We start from the raw sequence: 22,420 nt of genomic DNA, 5'->3' as shown, positions 1-22,420 counted from the left end.
GTATGAACTATGATTTTGCTCAAATACTCCATCTTAACCTATTAATTTTGGACTCGCTCTGGAGCGCCCTCTAGCATTTGAGTAACCCAGAAGACATTCCAGGGCGGAAATTCTCCTCTCTACAAGTTCGCTGTTTTAGCCACACATAATGTTTTTGCCATCTCTCTGATCGGCTTTGTTTGATTCTACAGCCTAATGATGGCTTACTTCATAGGCAGTGACTACACTTTCAGCTTCATAGAAATACGCAATCAAGGATGTAATTAAAAAGACCAAAGCACAACAAAGCCTTCATAAAATTAAAAAATATAATAATAAATAATTAGTGCCTGTATCTCAAACTAGAAGTGCTTGGGCACAGCCATCACAAATCACAAAACGGCCATCTTCTTATTAAGGTTTTTTCACCATTGGATTGGCAGGAAACCAGCTGTTTTCATGCTTTCTGCTCTCAGGGGTTCAAGATTTCTGTCAGGTGATGCTTTACACTTTCTTTGCTGCATTCATGTACTTATACAGATTTAAATTCAAAGAGATGTGACTCAAGCTACACACCTTAAAGCACTGGTTAATTTGAGATTTTCATGTGGATTTTAACTCATTTCGTTCAGGTCATTTGGGATGGGATGTGATGGAAAATCTAATTATGTCCTTGATAACTTATCAGTCATGAAAATTGCATTTTTTTTTTTTCATTTTTCTCCCCAATTTAGTTGTTTCCAATTCCACCCACTAGTTAGGACTCCCCCAATCACACAATATCACCAGCACTTGGAGGATGAAGGCTAGCACAGGCTTCCTACCAAGACCTGTGAAGCACCGCCGCATCTTTTTGAACTGCCTCTTACGCGAATAAACGTATTTGAACAGCCGAATGCGTTTGGAGGAAAGTGCCAACCGCCAGATCTGTAACATCAGCTAACAGACACCTGTGCTGACTAGCATTGCGCTGAGTGATGGGGGGAGGGGGGGGCATGCTACCCACCCAGAGAGTGAGGCCAATTGTGCTCTCCTAGACCCCTGGCCACGGAAGGCTGTGGCATTACCAGGGTTCGAGCTTGCGATCTCCTGATGATAGGGCCAACGCTTAGACGGTTGGGCCACTTGGGAGCCCCCAAGAGTTGCAGTTTTAAAAGTGTTTTCATCATGGCAGATACATGATGCCTAGACTTCACAGATTACTAGGTACTCCTGCCTTGCAGTTTCACTCATAGTCAATTTTATTAGGTACACTTATCACATATATTAATGTGCAAAAAAACAGAGAACTCCCCTTCATTTAATATCATAATATATTATAATAATCCAGTTAAAACAGGCATTAAGTGCAACTACATTCATTTTTCAAACTAGTAGCTAGTCTCTAGTAAACTGGCAACTCTGTATTATACGGAGGCACTTTCTCTTTTCATTTTGGGTCTTATGTAGTGATATTTGTCTTTTATTTTTAATAATTATTTTTAAAATGTGTTTGTTTTTACATTACATTTGGTTAATTTTTCCCAGATGCTATACTTGGTTCTCTTTAAATTTATTATCAAGCTATTCCTAAATACATTACAGTTTCTATAGATAAGAAAATCTAAAAAAAAAAACTTAAAATGTATGCTTTCCTCAATATATAAAACATGTAAATTGTAGTAGACAAGGTAAAACAAGATTACATGTACTGTACAAAAGTTAGAGACCATTTTTTATTTTCCTGTCAAAATGGTCAATAAGTAAAAGTTATTCATTTGTTAACGTTAGAAAAACGTATTTAAGAGAAAATCATGCAGAATCCTCAACAACTAATTATAATCTAAACTTTTTCAGTATTTAGTGTGTCCACACTTTGCCTTTATTACAGCTTCTATTCTGTTCTGTGGACTTGCTTTCAGTTTTTCAAAGAAATCTGCTGGGATATTTTTCCACACCTGCAAAGTTCAGTCTTAGAAGTTGGTTGCATTCTCTGCTTCTCACGATCCAAGCAATTCCAATGACAGATTTAAACTCATTAGTCCATAAAATATCACTCCAGGTCCAGTTTCAGTGTTCAGTGTTCTAAAGGGCTTCTACACATCCTATGGGACAGCTACACAGCTACACTGCATTTCATACTATGTAGAGTTGTTTTCTCACAGTGGAAGGATGGACAGAAAATTCTTATTATCTATTATTATCATGATAATAATAAAATATGGTCACATTTCCCAGCCCTAGTCTTATTCTCTTTGTATTTTTTAATCATTTTTTTGAAATCCAGTTTTGGAAACTGCTGATTTTTCACTTATTTTCCTTTGACTTTCCTCTTCCTTATGCAAGTGGATTATTTAATATCTAATCTCCTCAGAAATATTTCCTAAAAAATGAATAGCGTGTACTTAATGGCCATTTTGCCCGGAATTAAGGGTATCTGACTTTTGTTCAGTACTGTAAAAGTCCACATTTAAACAGAGAAGATGTCCTTTAATGGCCACAGCATATGGAGTGACAGTGCAGGTGAAGTAAAGTGGGTGCTTTCTCCCTGATTGCACTGAGCATTGCATTCAATTACATGCTACATGTCCATGCTGATTTCACATTGGACCGGTGATTGCAGCATTGTCCCACAGTAATGAACCACTGTCTTTTCCCCCCATGCTCATGTTTTCTCTCTGTTTAACAAAATTACACCTTTTTCTTTCTTTTTTTAAGTTTACTGTATTTGGTTCTACCCCTGCAAAGTTGTCACTTATCCTCCAGCTCTTCTTCAGTGGTCAGCTTCTGATGTAATCTTGGCTGGATGTTTTTGGCTGGTAGATTACTCTCAGCCCAGCAGCAGCACAACTACTCTGATAAAATCCTACCAGCACAGCACATATACCACGTCAGTATCACTGCTGTGCTGAGAATGATTCATGACCTAAATAATATCTGGTCAAGAGCATTCCTGAGGTCAGAAACTGACCAATGATCAGTGAAATAGGGGGCGGCTGGCAAACTGTGCAGCAAAAGGTGGGCTACGGTCTGTGACTGTATACTTATAGACCACCTATTAGGTAGGTGGAGCTCAGAGAGAGGTCAGCAAGTGTAAGTGTAAGGAGAAATATATATATATATACATATACATATATATGTGTATATATATATATATATATATATATATATATATATCAATTTTTACATTGAATGACAGTGATTTATGCATTTACATGAACTTCTACAAGAAAAGTTGTATAATTATATAATTAGGGGGTAATACCTTCTTGGTGTTCTCTAAAAATGTCTGGGTTTATGTTTATAATATTTCAGCTGTTGAAGAAAATTACAACAATTTGATTTCAGTAGTGATTTTATGTATACCAGTGTGTTTGTTTAACCATTTCCAAACATGGCACGGCAGCCCAGTATTAATTGTGGTTATGGTCCAATACCTGGTCTGGCTAATCAATGCTTCATTAAAGGGCACATGTCCTACATTTTTCTTATGTTTTATTATTTTCCCGGAGGTCCACTTTATAATGTTTGCACAATTTTATGTACTAAAACAGTTCAATCTCTTTTTATCCCTTTTTTTTTATCCCTCTAGGGTCTATTTGTAAATGTGATTGTGTGACATCATAAAAACAGTGAATTCAGAACAGGCTGTTTTTGCACCTAAATTTCCAAATATACTGTATGGGCTAAAGAGTGAAAAGGTACATTTTAAAACTTTAAAAGTTTTACATATTACATCAAAGTCTTTCATTTCAAAAAGGGAGGGAAAGTCCGTTTTAAATGATATGGCGCAGCATATCCAAGTGTGCACCTGTTGGATTCAAACAAATCCATGAGATGGATGTGGGCATTGAGGCGTCTTGAACCAAAAAAATTAACTACTGTTGTGAAAACAAGAAATTCTTGTCACTTTGTAATGTTTTTTGTTTTTTTTTTTCATTTTTTCTAATGAGATATAGTGTATATATGTATAAGGACACGCTTCACCTCATGAAAAACACGTCTCTGGTCCTCTAGTGCTGTAGTTTAATATCTTTTTTCAGTGTCACAACTAGCTCAGGATTAGCTCCCCTGCACTAAAATTGCAAACATAGCAAGTTTGATTGGGTATGTGGCTATTGTCTGATTTCTTTTGTTTGTACTGTTAAAGTGCAGCACACAAGTTTACATTTATTCTTAATTAAAGGATTAAGGTCAGAAATATAATAGGAATATTCAGAGGATCTTGCTGAGTCACCGTGTCTGAAGGACTAAGGCCTCTCCTTGGTGAAAGTGTTGATGGAAAAGGAAAATATGGTAATAATTACATGACTCGACAAAATCCTTTCATGCTGCAAGAAGGGCGGCAGAATCCTTTATTCCATCAAATATTGGGATTTAGAGCCTCAGGTATGCAGTGAAGCTCAATGCATCTTTGACTGTGTTGGCATAGCTGAGGTCTACAAAAGTCTAGAGTTACTAATCTTATTTTGCTGTACTGTTAAATGCAATTACATAATTACACAGTTAAATAGCCCATAACATTGACATTTTCCCTGCCTTTTTGGTGAGTTTGATGTGTATACATTGTTAAGAATATCTGCCTATTCCGCCCGCAGCAGCTTTGCCCCACCTATTTATGCTGAAGTTATTAAGAGTGTTTCAGCCAGGACTTCTCTTTAAATGAGGTACAATACAGGGCAGCCTATCAGAACAGAGGTAATTTACATATATCAGTCTTAAAGGTATAGTACAAAAACTGACTGTTTACTTCTCAGGTATAAAGGGAGGTAGAGAAATGGCACATAAACCCACACAAACATTGTAAATGGACCTTAAAATACAAGAATAATGCAGAAACGAAATTACATGTGCATTTAATTTACATTCTGTCTGCATAATAAATTAAAAACATGTAGCAATTATGTAAAGGATGTTTTTCTATCCACAAGACAAGACTGTACATACAATAATAACTTTCCATCTAATTCAAATTATAATAAAGTATTTCTGCTTCTAGATACAAACATTAATGCAAATGTAAATGGTATGTACTGAACCTCTACAATCCACAATTTGAGGACTGAGAAGTAATTAATACTAAACTATAATATGCTTTTGTTATAGCTGGAACTGTACCTTATAAGCTTAAATTAAGCTTAAAGCTTAATGCTTCGATAATGTTCAGATTTACTCTGCTTATTTCAGTGAGCAGTAGCATAACAGGGACTGTATGGGTCCCCGTGAAAAAAAAAAAAAATATATTAATGGACTGCACTTACATAAAACATTACTGTAAGCAAATAAAAAAGAGAATGTAGTTTAGTCATTTATGCATGGTTTTAAAACGGTCCTACCAAAATCTGATTGGCCACCCCAGATGCCACCCCAAAATATCTGCCACGTAATTGGCTTCCACCTTGCTGTGGGGCAGGTGTTCACACCGTTAAAATGAGAGTTGTTTCACTAGTGGTAGTCTGTGGAACAACTGACCAATCTTGCTCCAACACCCCGACACACACCCCAACCAAACCCACCCACATTCACAATGACATCCTGTTGAAACTCCCAGCCACTGCTTCACCAGTGTATTCACTATTTTTACAGTTATATGTAAAGGTTAGAAAACACCTAGTCAGATTACATGTTCTGTTGATTTTCTAAGTGAAAGGAAGCGAACACACCCTCTACAGCAGGGGTGTCCAATCTTATCCACAGAGCGCCAGTGTGGCTCCAGGTTTTCTCTCCAACAAAGTAGGAGGTCACCTGATGAAATGCTTGAAGACGAGGACCAACTTATTAAACACATGAATCAGATGTGCTTCAGCTTGCTTGGAGTGAAAACCTGCAGCCACACCGGCCCTTTGCGGATACGACTGGACACCCCTAGTCTACGGAAAACTTAAATACAACATTTTTGCAAATTTTAGCACACAATTTCTATTTATTAACTGATTTTTAACATAATGGAAGAAATAAAACAATAAAATATAAAATATTTAAAATCTAAAACATAAAATGTAAAATGTGACGTTTCTTTTGCACAGGCAACATTTTATGTTTTCCTTTCCTTCCCAATATTTAAAGCAAACAAACAGTAATTGCGTAATAAAAAGTGCAGAAGTGTGTTCTCTGTAGAGGAGGTCTTAACTTATTTTTACTTAGGAGATCAACAAAACATGACATTGACTAGTGCGCCCAAACCTTTGCATATGACTTATGATGCACTCAAGGCATGCCTCTCTACCCTCTAGCGTCTAATGTCAACCTAAATGTTCATGTTAGACTTCCTATTTAAGATTAAAAAGAAATAAATAATGAATGTACTGTAACATACTGCAGGTTGTGACAGTTACCATGCATGAGATGCTTTATGAGTAAGAGGGAGATAAACAGACCTCTGAAGTTGTGCGTCATACTGTAGTTGGCATCATGCCCACATTACTAATTATGGGTCTAAGCTAGATTTCTCTATGGCAAAGATATTTTTTTTAAAACCCCACTATCGTGCTCTGTGATGCACAAAATGACTCCAAATTCAATGTTTTTTAGCCTGTGTACAGTTTTCCTCTGAATGTCACTGCATCCTCTGAATTATGAGGTTGTTAAGGAGCCGAAATTGAAACGTTGCCAGGTCTGTGCTAATACCAAGCTACCTTAAGTAACACTGCACGAAAATAAGTCTATTAATCTTCGACACTGTAATGTCATAACACTAGCTTCACCAAAAGTTCTCTACTGCTGCCAAAGCAACTTAACTACTACACTTGACAAAGCTTGCTGGTTTGTTTGGGGCATTATTGTGTATTTGTCTGCTTAATGATGTCTGAACAGTGCACAGCAGTGACATTCAGAGGAAAAAATGTAAGTAGGATAAAACATAATAAGTTTTTGGCACAGTAATGGTGATTTTCAAAAACCTGATTGTTTTTAAAAAATGTTCAAGTTCCTATTATGGGCATGATGCTGCCTACAGAATGACTTCAATGGTCTATAGAGGTCAGTGCTGTCCGTGTAGGGTTGATGGAAGCTAACTGGTGAGATATACTGTTAAGAAATTGGATCTTTCTGTAAGTCATGCATGTATAGTTGTGTCAGTGTTTTTAAGGGGCCCAATAAAGATTTTAGGGGCCCAATCGCACAGCCCCCCCTGTGCAAATACTGCCCCTCCTCCCGGTAGTTACACCACTGGCTATGGGTGAGTAACAATTACTATAAAATTACAGCAAGCTTTAGTAATCGCCAATGATGACCATGACTTCTGAGGGTTAATAAACAACCTTTATTAAGCGGTAAACGGTAGGTATTCAGTGAAGGACATCTTCAGCGAAGTCTATAATGGATGCACTGGACGAGCATCTTAAAGGCAATTTCTTGCAGATTAAAAAGCAAAAAAAACCTGAATGCCAAGGCATTAATTAAGTTCACCTAGGGAGAGGGTCGCTTATTCCTGCTGAGAAAAAGAAAGAGAAGACTGTATTTCTACAAATGAAAATCGACAGCACTGACCTCAATTTATGCAAATATATTCCATTATACAGAGAAGCTACTCAGGCCATGCCACGGGCTGCTCTTGCTTCAAAGAATAGGCCTGCAGAGAGAGAATACACTTTGTGGGAGCGCATCACATTACATGGTGGCACTGAGTTCCTTCAGCTCACTTCAGAGCCTCTGAAGGCATTAGGGTTATTGATAAAAGGAAAGGCTGGATATATGAGCCAGTAAGCTCTGAGCATTATCTTCTCTTTCAAGAGCGTTGAAATGCGCTGTTTTCTGATATCATGGTCAGCGGATGTCTTCCGCTCTCGGGCTACTCACTGACCTAAACGCTGGGAGCCAATGAGAAAGCAGATCCAGCCTTACTTCATCTCTGAGCCTCTGCAACGACATCATCATTACGCAAGTGCTACACACACAGTGCTATTTATAGCAAACACACCGCTGGGGGCAGCGAGCGTGGGACTGGATCACCCAGCACAGGAAAAGCAAATAACAAGTCACATTTCTCCTGAATTGCTAGGCAACACGCTGGTCATATTGTTGCAATTGCACTGAAATTTGTGAAATTATGGAGATTTTGTGGTGACACACTGTGGGAAGATACTGAGTCACTAATGCAGAATGCAGGTATGCTATAGCAGTACTGTGCAGTAGGCTGGTATGCCATACGTCATAAACTATATCTTTGCATCTTTAAGAGGGAATTCCACCAATTTTTCAAAAGTTCTGATTTTTCAGATTGTTCACAGTGGTGGTGATATAAACCAGATGTCTGAAATGTTTAATGACTCGAAAAACAATATCACTTACAGTTATTACATGAAATACGCTGAATGGACAAAAGTATTGGGACATCTACACATTACGCCTACAGAAGCTTTTATGACATCCCTTTATAAATCCATAGGCAATGATATGAGTTCGTCCCCTCTTTTGCAGCTATAACAACTTCCACTCTTTTCGGAAGCTTTCTACAAGATTTTATAGTGTTTTTATACACCATGCCCGACCCCGTTCTGTAACTTTACATAGTCTGACATTTTGTAGCTGAGCTGCTGTGTTTCCTAAACACTTCTACTTTTCAATAACACCACTCACAGTTGATCGTGGAATATCTAGGAGGGAAGAAATGTCAAATGTCAAATTCTCAAATTTATTGAGCTCTTTAGAACTCATTCTTTCACAATGGTTTGTAAATGCAGACTGCAAGCCTAGCTGCTTGACTTTTATACACCTGTGGCAACGGGACTGAATGAAACACTTGAATTCAGTGATTAAGAGGTGTGTTCCAATACTTTTGTTCATATAGTGTAGTTACAAATACATGCTCTGATGCCTGATCCATTGTTTTACAATGGTTTTGTGATAAAGATTAGGCCTAATTTAATTTTTTTTAAGATTGTTAATGGCAGAGAGACAGATGCAGAGCCTTGTTAGTTGTTCACTGGTCATTTTCAGTTGTAAATGATATGTTTTTCTTTGCGTTGGAGACCTCAGGACCCCTGGTTCCAGTCATTACCAATGTAAAGAAATTTAGTCTTTACACTAAAACCTTTAGGTTTAAAACCTTATGGTTTGGTTTGCTAATGGGAACTAACTTAATAGTTATCATTAAAGACCACTAGTTAGCTGTAGAACACCTTTAAATCCTATTAGAAAACCATTAAATACATCGAAAATCAGGCCAACTGTTACCATTAGGACTTCAAATATATGACATATATAAGCATATATGAAATTTCCCCTAAATCTAACTAACATTTGTTGCATATAGATGTAAAATATATATCAACTTACTTGAAATTTTCAAACATGGGGCATATATGTCTGTCAAATATCAACTTATACAAATGTATGTAACACATATATTTAACATGATATGATAGAAAACATTATTTTACATATTTTGCTTATATATGCTAGCTTTATGTTATATAATAGAAAGTTTTTATGCATCTTAGTTTCTTCCAAATACTTTCTAATGTAATGTAAAAAAATAGTGTAATAGCAACATAATTAATTTTAAAACCATGCACATTGTAAGTTGTGCAAAAAAAAACATTAAATAAATGACAATATTGTCTCCTGACACATTTAAATAATTTAATATTTTATAATTAAAAGCAAACAGATAAAATAGGAGCAGTTATAGCAGTACTGGGGTGTATTCAATTCATATATGTATGGTTCATACGTTATGCATATATGCCCAATCTTTGATGCTTACATATATGAATATATATATATATATATATATAATATATATATATAATATATATATATATATAATATATATACATATATATTATATAATACAACATATATGTACATTTATTCTGCAATATATGCCTATCCCTTTATGATATATGTGCCTATATGACCATACATCCGATTTCTGTAATGGTCTGTTTATTGAGAGAATACAATGCGCCATTTCACATCAAACCATTTTGATTAACTCAACATTTGAATTATGCTTCCATTTAGGTATGATATAGTTATTAATATGTTGCATCTAAGCATGTCATTTCTACAAAGGTATCCATTCACTTGCTGTAAACAGACACATAAAGCATGAGATAGGCTAATTACATCTTTTTTACAGTTTTATTATTATTATTGTGCCATTTAGACAGCTATATGCAACGTGTTTCACCTGCAGTAGTGAAACTAGGTGTAATTTATAATAATCATCTCATTATTGTCACAATATTGATTATGACTGCAGCAATTTGGCAGCTTGTCTGTTTTCCCACAAATATTTTCTCAGAGTCAATAACGTCACTGCACAATATCAATTAAACAGGCAGAGTGGGTACGAAAACTCTCGTGTTTATTGTTTAACACTGTGTAAAGCACCACAAAGGTTGATTTCATAAGTGACTTTTAGTGATTTTAGTGCATCTGTTTAGATTTTGCTGTCAACTGTCAACAACGTGTGACGTAATCACGCGGACAGACAGCGGAAACAGAGTAATCGGAATTGCAGGAATTGCAGGTCCGGGCTTTCTGACAGTCTGCACACATTTGGATGTAAAAACACAAAATGACATTTTAGAAGACTGCAGCATGTTTCCTTTGTGCAATAAACGACTAGAAGGATGGAAAGTAATCTCACCGCATACATGAGAGAACTGTAAAATGGCTAGCAGCAGGTGAGTCTTGCACACAGCGATTTTCTGTCAAAGTCCGTGTTCAGTCGGTTCCTTGGGCAACGAGCCCTTAAAGAAATAAACGCATTAAAGATCATTACGTGCCTTAAATCCGCCGAGATTATCTGAGATTTTGAAATGAAATGCCAAGAAAATATTTTCGCCAAAACATTGAGTGTTGCGTCTCATGAATTGCTGGGGCGCATGCGCATGCATGGCGGAGGATTGTGGGAAACGTAGTTTGTCATTTGTGTTCCTTAGAAAACCGCTGTTCTACTGTAGAACACCGTTTATTTCTTTTTTTTTATTTGTAAATTTTGATTTAAAATTTAAGAAAAAGTATGTACATCTAAGTGTTTCATTGGGTGATACTTATTCTGTAGTGCTGCATTTAGTGCGTGTGCAGGTTATCCTTATTTTGCATTTCTCTGTTCCTGTTTTTAATCTCTTCAAGTTGAAAACTGGGATGCAGTGGCCAAGATGTCCAGCAAAGAAACTTCAGAAGGAAATAAGGGGTAAGAATTTCACTCAAAATTTCAAAAAAGGGCCAAACACAGCAGAATCAATATTGTGAGTGACAAACCTTAAATAGGCCTTTATTCTCAGGGTTGGGCAAAATTCTTTTAAAAAGACGTGATGGCTGAATACCGAATACACTGTCCTAAATGTATTCAGTAACATATTACATTATAATACATAAAAAAAATCATATTCAGAATACATTTATAATATATGCTAATACTTGCCAGACATCATTTGTAGACATATTCACTACTGAGGAGATTATTAGTTTGATAATCTCTTAAAGAGCTCAGTAACACTAAGATAAATAACTGGCAAATCACTTTGATTTATCAGTCTACTCAGGCTTTAGCAGAGCTCAGAAACACTGAGATTTATAACTGGCTCATCACAGTGATTTATCAGTCTACTCAGGCTTTAGCAGAGCTCAGAAACACTGAGATTTATAACTGGCTCATCACAGTGATTTATCAGTCTACTCAGGCTTTAGTAGGAACTTCAGTGTTTATAAACAAAAAGATAGAAGCCTTTTTGTGTTGTAGGTAAATATTCTATAAGTATTCTTCTAAAATGTAAATGGACTGAATACAGATACTTAATTTCTGTATTCTGAATGCAGATTTCCAGTAATTGTATTCCATTACATCCCAACCCTGTTAATTCTGTATTAATAACCTGTTATGATTTTAGAAAAGTAAGGCTTAAACCTTTTTTTTTTTTTTTACATCAAATGCAATGCCAAGTAATACCAAGTAATACAGTTGTGGTGTTTTTTGCAGGAGAGCTGCATAATGTGGAATAAAACTGTGATAAACATAAGTCTACTTTTCCCTTTCTCTTCCTCCAGCTCACACCAGACGCAGCTGTATGTGCAGGTTCCCTCAACATGCCTGCCAATTGTTTACTCCCCAGAGTATAACATCACCTTTATGGGTCTGGAGAAGCTCCATCCCTTTGACGCTGGCAAATGGGGCAAGGTCATCCACTTTTTAAAAGGTAACCCTGCCTGACGTAAGCAGCTGAGGGAAGAGGGGACTTTTGGTCCTTTTGGCCTGCGATTAATGATGATTTTCATAATTGATTAATCTATTTACTGTAATTTGATCAGTTGACTAATTGAAGCATTATTTTTGCAACAGTTCTTCTTTTATGATGCAGTGGAACACTGGAAGCCATATCACCCCCTATGTTTCCTGTAGTGTACTGCAGTCTGTCTGAATGACTGTGTATTGTGTAGCTTTACAGAGAGCTTCTGTTTTTTAAGCTTTGAAGCAGTTATAAGCAGTTTAATATTAATTATTTCTCACTGCTCATTCTAAGAAGTAGAAAAATTCTGTGAAAAGTGTGGATTCTAAATGTTTAATTTATCATTTACCTTTATGTCTGTAAGTAGAAGAGGAGATCATTTACTATGATTTCAATTTGAGAAAAAGTTGTTGTTGTGTATATGGTCTTGTTTTGCAATATTTTTGTCATTTCTGGACAGTGAAACCAAAGAGCAAAGTCAGAATTGCAAACCCAAATCTGTAAATGAAATATAAATGAATGTAGATGAAATATAAATGTAATTAAGTTCTCTTGGCAAAGCCAGTTTACTGTTCTTTGTTTTATTATTCAACACCCTTTTTGTACGACTTTCAGAGGCTGCAGTTTTTTGAGCTAGAACCACAAAACTTTGTGCTTTTTGGATCGATCGCACATATGGTTTTTGTACAAAGTTTGCTTAGACACGAAAATTAAAAAGTAACTGCCACAAATGATATTACAAGGATATTACAGGACATCTCCCACACTACCCCTCATAGACGTTACATACAGACTCACATACATGCTAGCACACATATTCATACATATTAGCTACCACCAGTAATGCCATGGCAACAGCCTAGCAACACCCTAGCAACCACTTGGGATAACATAGCAATGGCCTAGCAACATGTTAGCAACCACCTGGGATAACATAGCAAAACCTAGCAACCAGCTGGGATTTTCTAGCAACAGCTTTGTTAAGGCAACTTAAAGTTTGTTCACAATCTTTCCCCTTCTAGTTAATTGTGCAACTAACTATGTACTTCAATATGTAATTCCATAATTGCATTTGAATAGTGTTGAAAATTGAAAGTAATAACTAGTAGTAAGTAATACTTACTGGATAAATACTAAGTAATAACTTAAGGGATAAATTAAATGCTACATTGATTGTTTTCCATAGTTAATGTAATCAAATTTGTTGACATCATTGCAGGCCTACTCTATATATAATAGCACATGACAACAATTCTGACTCAGTACTCAGGGGAGTTTGTGGAGGAGGTGGTTGTAAAGACAGTAGAGGAGGGAGTGATGATGGAATGGAGGGAGCAAGAGGAGGCAGGCAGAGATAATGAGGGAAGCTGAACCCCAGCGGGAGGGGCAAAAGGTGCAGGTAAAATCCTTCGGCTTTGAGCACAAGGTCAGAGGAAGAGTGCAACTCTGGCAGCGTTTCAGATAAACCCGTCAGCAATAAAGCCTCTTCTGCTCATGGCCTTGTTTATCAGCAAAGCACCACACCATCAGCACTCTTTTAAGCCAGCGTGGAGATGTCTTGTTAAGCTCTGTATAGTGTAGTTGTAGGAAAACTTCAGGGAAGTAATAATCTCACATTTAATAGTAGTTCACATCCGTTTAACCCTTAGAGGTCACAGTTAGCGCCACTGTTAAATAAAGCATGCTGTAATTTTATATGAATTATTTCTCACTCATGTCTCATTGAAACTCTAACCTATTAGTCCATACCACATTTGTGTTAGTGTATTGAATGTAAATTTAATTCATAACATAACTACGGAATAAATCATAGTCACACAGTTGTTATAGTTGTATGCAAAAGTTTGGGTACCCCGGTCAAATTACGCTCTGTTGATTTACTGTGTGCATAATTACAGTTTATTTGTTGAATTTAACATATTAGAAAAAAGTAACATAAAATGTGGCCGTGCAAATTTTTTATCTGATGTTTTATTTTAATCCTATATTTTAAACTCTGCAAATAAATAGAAATTGTGCACTAAACCTTGCAGAAAAATGTAATTTTTAAGCTTGTTCCATGTAGAGGGTGTGTTAGCATATTTTCACTTTGAAAATCAACAAAATATGTAGTTTTACCGGGGATGCTTTAACTTTTACATTTCTCCAGATCTCTGATCTGTTCCCTTTAAGCAGAATTGTCTGTCTGATGTTTCCACAGAGGAACAGTTCATCACAGATGAAATGATCGTGCCAGCGCGGGAGGCCAGTGAGGAGGATCTTTTGGTGGTTCACACCAAGCGCTACCTGAACAGACTCAAGGTACAGTTGCTTTATTTTATGTTGTCTTTTTGTTTGACTGGCTAAAAAAATGACAGTGCTCTGTCAGCCCCCCTCTCCAACTACTGTTGTTCTAAACACTGATTGTAAAAGGTTACAATAAGCTGAAGAATAAAAAATTACAGATTAAAGAAGTAAAGAAGTGTTTTTGAATCTAATTTCTGTCTGCTGCATCTGTATTGTACAGTATATTACCATGGACAGTATTTTTTAGGTTTCCCTTAGAAAAGGCCAATGAGCAGTTGCTGAGTTCTGTGCAATAAAATACTAGCAAAACCATAGCATTTGATTTGCTGTGTTTAGAAGAGGTTTAAGGTTGCAAATTAGTTCATCTGTTATACTTCACAGCTGATACAACTTTGTCACTTTACTGTGATAGCTTGATACTTAGCATGATAAAGACAACATAACTAGCAGCAACAAAAATTTAAGCGGTGCAACACAGTTCTAAACCAAAGCTTATAAACCAAAGCCAGAGAAAGCAATTATTGACAAAATTGATGTGCGCAATATGGCCAAAACGTTGACACCTGACCATCACATCTATCTGAGCTTGTTGGACATCCTATTCCAAAACCACATTCATTAACATGGAGTTATCCTCCTCTCTCCACCCTGTGGCTATAACGGCCTCCACTCTTCTGGGAAGGCTATCCACAAGATTCTGGAGTGTGTTTGTAAGAAATTGTACCCATTCAGTCAAAAGAGCATTTGTGAGGTCAGGCACTGATGTTGAAAAATCAGCGTTCCAATTCACTGCAGAGGTGTTCAGTGGGGTTGAGGTCAGGGTACTCTGGGCAGACCACTGCAGTTTATCCACAACAAACTCATAAAGCCTTGTTTTTATGTACTTTGTGAGCAGGGGCACAGTCATACTGAAAAAGGAAAGTACCTGTTGCCAGAAAGGTAAATGTAATTGTCTAAAATGTCTTAGTATGCTCTAGCATTAATATTACTCTTCACTTGAACTAAGGGACCGAGTCCAATCCCTGAAAAACAGCCCCAGACCATTATTCCTCCTCTACCAAACTTTACTGGTTGTGCTATGCATTCCGGTTGATAGTGTTCTCCTAGCATCCGTCAAACCTAGATTTGTCCATCAGACTGCCAGATAGTCAAGCATGAGTCATCACTCCACATTTCTACTGCTCCTGCTTTCATAAAGCTCCTGATGTACAGTTCTTGTGCTGATGTTGTTTCCAGATACAGTTTGGAACTCGGTAGTGAGTGGTGCAACAGAGGATAGTGCTCAGCAGCCCTGCTCTGTGGGTTTGTGTGGTCTACTGTCGGTCTACTGTTTCTTGGCTGAGCCGGTTTTCCCCCTAAATGCTTTATTTCACATACACTTAATAGCACTTACAGTTGATCAGGGCAGATCTAGCAGGGCAGAAGTTTTTCAGGCCTACTTGTTGCAACGGTGGCATCCTATGACAGTGCCATTTAAAATCACTGAGCTCTTCAATACGACTCATTCTACTGTCAGTGTTTATCTGTGGAGATTGCATGGCTAAGTGTTTGATTTTTACCCCTGTTAGCAAATGGGTGTGGCTGAAACACTTGAACTCAGTAATTAGAATACTTTTGGCCATATAATGTATGTTCAGACCTCTGAAAAATGTTTTTTATTGCAAAGTTTGCATGGCTCACTGAACCTAACCTAGCCGAGGGCGAGTGTGTTTCAATTGAAAAATACGCTTTTCACAGGCCCCTCTCCCCCTGTGCTGTGAGTGACCGCTTGAGTAACGCAGGTGTGACACACTTCTGAGTGGTGAGTCGAAGTTGGGCGAGGCCATGATGTCAATTGTAATCAAATGGAACTGGTGAAAACCCCACCCACACCACTATGCTGGTAGCAGTTAATCATGAATTCATCCCTCTAGGAAATCTTCCATCTCTGAAAGGACCAGTTATACAGATGAGCAGCTTCATTTACAAATACTTTTGACTGAAGAATTTTTGCCTAAACCTCACTTATGAACTTCAGCGACTCCCCTTTGGATTTTAGCTTTTATTACATTTACATTTACATTTCCAGCATTTAGCAGACGCTCTTATCCAGAGCGACTTACAAAAAGTGCTTTGTCTATCCAGAGAAAGTATCTTATTATAAATGTTAATTAATCAAAAGCGAAGGAAAACACATCCAAAATATAGTTTATGTTAATTGATGCTACAGATGTTGCAGATTGAGATTAGATTAAAAATGCTGAAAAATTCCTTTGAAAGCCAACATGTGTTTTGAAACAAGAACGAATGCGTCCTGAGGCCCAGTGTGTAATGTGTTAACATTTACATAGTCCTCTTTAAAGAAACAAATTGTTAAATTCATTGTGTGAAGTTACTAGTCAAGCTTTTTCCATTGCCTGTATATATTCCTCTTTTTGGATGTGCTGCATTTCCCTCGTGAACGTCAGAACAGTGACAGGCAGAAAGCGTGTGCAATTAAAATGCACTGGGTTACCCTGAGGAGGCACTGATTTCCATCCCGATCAATCAGGTCACAGTCCCCTGCAGCTAGACTTGCGCCAAGTCCCTTTTTTATTTTTGTAGCATGAGTCAACTGCCCTTCATGGTATCTCTGCAAGACCGCTAAGTTAAGGGAGTTCCTAATGGCTCTGCGGCTAGCAATCGAAACTGAATGTGCATGCCCAGGGTCAGCGTGCGGCCTGCCCCTTTTCATAGCCTTTTTTTCCGACTGTATTTGCTGATGCATGACTCATTCAGTGTCTTTCCCCTTGGTGTCTGTGTGGTCTTTGTGCTGGCTGACAGCACAACGTTGGGGAATGAATGTTTCTTTATGCTAAAATAACTTTCTCCATTCCTTAAAGGAAGAACAAAAAAAAACAACAAATTTATTCAATTTTCTCGTATCCACAAATGTAGTCGATCAGCCAAGACATGTTTGATGTTTTAAGGTTCATTCTTTAGCTTTGCTAATGCTAATGCTAACGGTTAGCAGTTAGCATTACACAAACTGCCTGCTTAAATCATCCCATGCCTCAAACTGTGTCGAGTTGTTAGGTCATCTTCTAGACTTTCTTGGTCTCTTATATTGTATGGCATACTATTTTCTATAAAAATGGACAAATGTGCACTGCATAACTAAAAACAGTATTAGCAACCGTGTTGAAGCCTGAATTCTGCTTGTTTTTGGATGTGAGAATTGTCCAATGAGGATATTCTTGACCTCTTCACCTATTGGAGAGGCTTCGTTTCATAGTTTTATATTGCCATATTTCTATAGTTTTTAGTAGGTTATTCTAACAACTAGATCTAGTTTGCGGAAAGTATGTGATGATTTAGCTTAAGTAGTTTATATGATGCTAACTGTTGAGGTATAGGCTTCCATTAGTTATTAGCTGCCTTAGCCTCACAGCTTCAGTACAAATCAGACACTAAACATGTATTGGCTGATGTCAAGGGAAAAGGTGTGTAAATTGGACTTCTTCACTGATGCTTAAAAACTGACATAATTAGTACATTATCATTAGCATGGTCATTTAAAGTGCTTAAACTGCTTCATCACAAAATCATCACACACTTACCTCAAACTATGTCTATAGTCAAATAGACTTGCTTATGTGGTTTCTGACACTGCATGACATACTGTTATCTATGAAAATGGACAAAAGTACAGCCAAAGTTCAGACAACAACTATTAATAATTACAAATCATGTGTAGAACTATAGAACAAAAATCTATAGAAATATAGGAATATAGAACTATCAAACAAAGCCTCTCCAACAGAAGAGGTCAAGGACATTCTTGGACAGTTGGGGATTAATCTGGGGTTGAGAGATGCTGATATCACAGTAAGAGCTGGAGAAATATTTCGCTACAAACTGGCAGCTGAGCTGAAATTGTAAAGAGAGTGCCTTGTCGTTTGGATCCATACATTAAAAACATGATAATAGCTCTTATTTGTCTGTGATTTACACGCAGCTCTTCTGTCTCTGCGATCTGCAGTTCAGGTGGTGTGCATGCGCATGTCTTTGCCTTTTTCTCCACTCTTTTAGCTCTCTGATTGGCTGCTGTTTGAATCACACTGAGAACATCTCTGACCTTCTTACACTACAGGATTTGTGAATGTTTCGAGTCTTACATATTAAACATGTTTGATAATATCAGAGAGCCTCCGATCACTTCAGAGTTCAAATGAGAAGGCTAAAAATTCATTTGTTTCTCCTTTCATGCTATCAGATTATCTGCATTGTTAGTCGCTTCCAATTGAGCTCCCGATCTGGAAAATTGCTTCAGATTGTGAACATTTGTTTCAAGGGGCAAATCAAGGTTAAAATCAGGCAAACAACTGTGTAGTGTAGGGCCCAGCTTAAGTCAACACAAACCTTATGGGTTTGCCCAGAGAGGATCAGTCTCAGAGGCAATAGCAGTCAAAAGCTAGCATAGCTTAAAACAATGACAGCATCCATCTTGAAGCCTCAATTTTGTACATTTTTATACATACAAGAATGTCACACAGTGTCAAGAACCACATAAGCTAGTCTATTTCTTAACAACTGAACACGGTTTGGGGTAAGTGTGTGATCATTTAGGCAGGCACAATTCTGATTAGTAGTATATATTCTTCTATTTCCTGTTAGCATTAGCCTTGCAGCTCCAGTGCAAAACTAATGAAGCACACTTCAGACACAAAACATGTCTTAGCTGACTGACTACATTTGGGTGTAAGGTGTAAATTAGTTTTTTCAGCAAACTATTCTTTGAACCATTATGAGTAAAAGCATTAGACTGTTCTCAGAAGTGGAGGAAGAAGGTATTATGACATGAAAGCTTCTAGGAAGTATCATTTCTATTAGTTGGAGGTAGTTCATCACTCTTTAAACTGCGTCTGTGTATTTATTCTTTTTCTGCATGCAGAACGATATCTTGGAAGGCTCAAGAGAGGTATATCAGTTCCACTGTGACCGAATATATTTGCTTTACTCTTATTTTTGTACTGTGTAACATATTTTAGTAGTGGTTTGTTACCCTGCTTTACATTTTGTCACGGTTAGCATTGACACTGAATAACTTCCAATGGCAAACTGACAGTAAAGATCCAGGTATGGATATGGAACCTGATTTACCTGTGGATGGGTTGCCCAGAAGTACTGTAGTATAGACATTATCATAAGCTGGTAAAGCAAACTCTTAAAATTAACCCTCAGAAGTTGCCACTACTGCCGATTTAATAAAAGCATGGTCTAATTTTATGTTAACTATTTCTCTCATTTTTGCTGTATTTTTGTCATTAGTTGGCCTTGAAAAACAATGAAAAAAGAAATGCAGACATGAACTTTAAATCAAATGTAGCTATAAAAAATTGATAATAGCTCTAGACTTCTAAGAGTTAATATGATCTTAACACTATGATGCTTTTGGGGAACTGGGCCCAGGATGTTAACATTAAGCTGTGCTTTTGTGTTATGCTTGAATTTTTGTCTCACTGGTGCATTTTTGTGCCTTGTTTGTTGTTTACTGTATTTCCTAATAGTCTGAAGTTGTGATAAAGATCTATAGTATAATCAACACTTGCTTTTTAGCGTGAAAATATGTGTGTGTGTTTTCTTATCTTTCTGCAGTGGTCTTTGGTGGTTGCCACCATCACGGAAATCCCTCCGCTTATATTTCTGCCCAATTTCCTGGTGCAGCGGAAAGTGCTGAGGCCGTTACGCACCCAGACAGGAGGAACAATCATGGTACGTCCTTCAGAGTCATACACACACACAACCGTTGTGCATTTACCCCTTAAGACCCCACAGCAGCCTCTTAATGATATCAGATGCAAAGACAGGAATTAGAGCTTTAACTGACCTTGACAACAGTAATGATAAGGAAGTAAATTCAAGATGCAAATCAATATGTGTGTAAATCTGTGTTTTCATAGTTATTTATAACTGCTGATCTCCTGTGGTTTTCACACCGAACAGTCTCTAGAGTTTACGCAAAATGGTGCAATAAAGAAAAAACATCCAGTAAGCAGTACTGCAGATGGAAATGCTTTGTTGATGAGAGAGGTCAATGGAGAATGTCCAGACTGGTTTGAGCTGACAGAAAGGTTATGCTTATTCAGATAACCACTCTGTACATCTGTGGTGGGCAGGAAAGCATTTCAGAATGCACAACATGGCAAAACTTGCGGTGGATGGGCTACAACAGCAGAGGACTGAGTCAGGTTCCACTTCTGTCAGAAAGCTGAGGCTGCTGTGGGCACACCAAAACTGGACAGTTGAAGACTGGGAAACCGTAGCCTGGTCTGATGAATCTCCATTTTTGCTGAGGCACACAGATAGTAGGGTCAGTAGTGTAGGAAATGGCACCAATTATTGGCACACTTTGAGCCCTACCAATTAGTCATCGGTTGAATACCACAGCCTATTTGAATGTTGTTGCTGACCATGTGCAGCTCTTAATTTACACAATTTACTTCTTATGGCTATTTCCAGCATGATAATGCACCATGTCACAAAGCAAAAGTTGTCTCAAACTTGCTTCATGAACATGACAATGAATTCATTGTTCTTCAGTGGCCTTCCCAGGCACCGGATCTGAATCCTGCTTTGGGATGTGTTAGAATGGGAGACTCACAGCATGAAAGTGAACCTGAAAAATCTGCAGGAATTACATGAAGAATTTCAATGGAATCCTTTCCTACATCTTGTGGAATTCATGCCACGATGAATTGAGGCTGTTTTGAGAGCAAAAGGAGGCCTTACTCAGTATTAGTACAGTGTTCCTAATAAAGTGCTCTGTGAGTGTATATAATTTCAAATTCCGCAGTAGCTGTACACTGTTAAATTTAACACTGTATTTTCAATATGACGAACGAAAACACTTCCCCCAACAATTGTTGCCCGCTTGGGGGCACACCTCTAAAATACAAGCGGGTTGAGGTGCGAAGAGGAAAAGTGTTCCAAGCCCCAAAGCAGCCTAATATTATATTTATATTGTATTGAATTCATATTGTACTTTAATATTAAAATACAAGAAATTGAACATAATAATAGCTTTTTTAATCAACCGTTAAATCTCCCACTCTGTGTGTGTTCCACTTTTAATCTCAAGACACAATATCAGCAATCTGATTGGTCACTGCTCAGTTCATTTGCATAAAGTTCATCCAGAAAGAGAGAGCAGAAAAAGAGTATGCATCAGCGGTTTGATGTTTCAGTTATTTTTGTATTTTGTCTCCTCTCACCTCATTATAGCATGTTATGACACCTACTTGATATAAATGTAAGAAAAACAGACAAATAATAAAAGGCAAATCATTTGCATGACGTCATTGTTCAGGTTCACTTATATGCTGTTTAAAATTTAAGCACCCCAACTTAAAACACCTTCCTGCATCCCTGCTTTCTAGTTATTCTCAGTCCCTCAGCTACACTGACCAAATGAGTGAGTGAGGATGCACTCAGCTTCCTCACACTGGATGTCATTCAGCGGTTGTTTATCTGGTTGTTTCCCTTTGTGTGAATGCTGTTAACCTTCTACTGCTTTATCTTTTTTTTCAGTCTTCAGTTCAAATTCAGAGTTAAAGTTAAAAAAATAATGATGAAGAACTTCATTAGTTGTTTTATTCAGTTCATTTCATATCCATGTTCTTTATTTCTAGGAATTCTAACTTCAATTATGTATTTTCAATATTATACTTATAATGCCTATTAGAACTTTAGTGACCATTTCCCCCTCAGTCCTGAACTAATAGCTCTGTGTTGATTTCTGTCCTCTATATGGTCTTGATCTTTATAAATATACTGATGAATCTTCAGAGGCTTTTAAATGTATAGCATTGTTCTACTCAGTGCTTTGCTTTATGTTCCATACTAGCCATGTTGCCTATTCGAAATAAATCTGCACTTTTAATTTCCCTTAGTTCTCTGTTTAGAAGACGGATTTATGGCACCCAGTGGTAGCTGCTTGTTTATTTAGGAATGTTTATTGTCCTCTAGGTTTGCCTTTT

The 22,420-nt window shown here is 37.3% G+C and overlaps 1 protein-coding gene across 1 annotated transcript in view; it reads left to right on the top strand.

Annotated features, from left to right (window-relative positions):
- The first annotated feature begins 10,400 nt into the window (after positions 1-10,400).
- hdac11 (histone deacetylase 11) overlaps positions 10,401-22,420 on the top strand; it is a 69,436-nt gene continuing 57,416 nt past the window's right edge. The window contains exons 1-5 of the mRNA XM_036559045.1: positions 10,401-10,592; positions 11,044-11,104; positions 11,959-12,107; positions 14,338-14,438; positions 20,040-20,156. Of these exons, the coding sequence (XP_036414938.1) occupies positions 11,070-11,104; positions 11,959-12,107; positions 14,338-14,438; positions 20,040-20,156 (402 nt within the window). The 5' untranslated portion in view covers positions 10,401-10,592; positions 11,044-11,069. The remainder of the gene's footprint in view (positions 10,593-11,043; positions 11,105-11,958; positions 12,108-14,337; positions 14,439-20,039; positions 20,157-22,420) is intronic.

This window comes from Colossoma macropomum, unplaced genomic scaffold, assembly GCF_904425465.1.
Source record: "Colossoma macropomum unplaced genomic scaffold, Colossoma_macropomum, whole genome shotgun sequence".
NCBI classification, from domain to species: Eukaryota; Metazoa; Chordata; class Actinopteri; order Characiformes; family Serrasalmidae; genus Colossoma; species Colossoma macropomum.
Note: the sequence above shows the minus strand (reverse complement) of the source record. Positions and strands in the feature narration are given on the sequence as shown.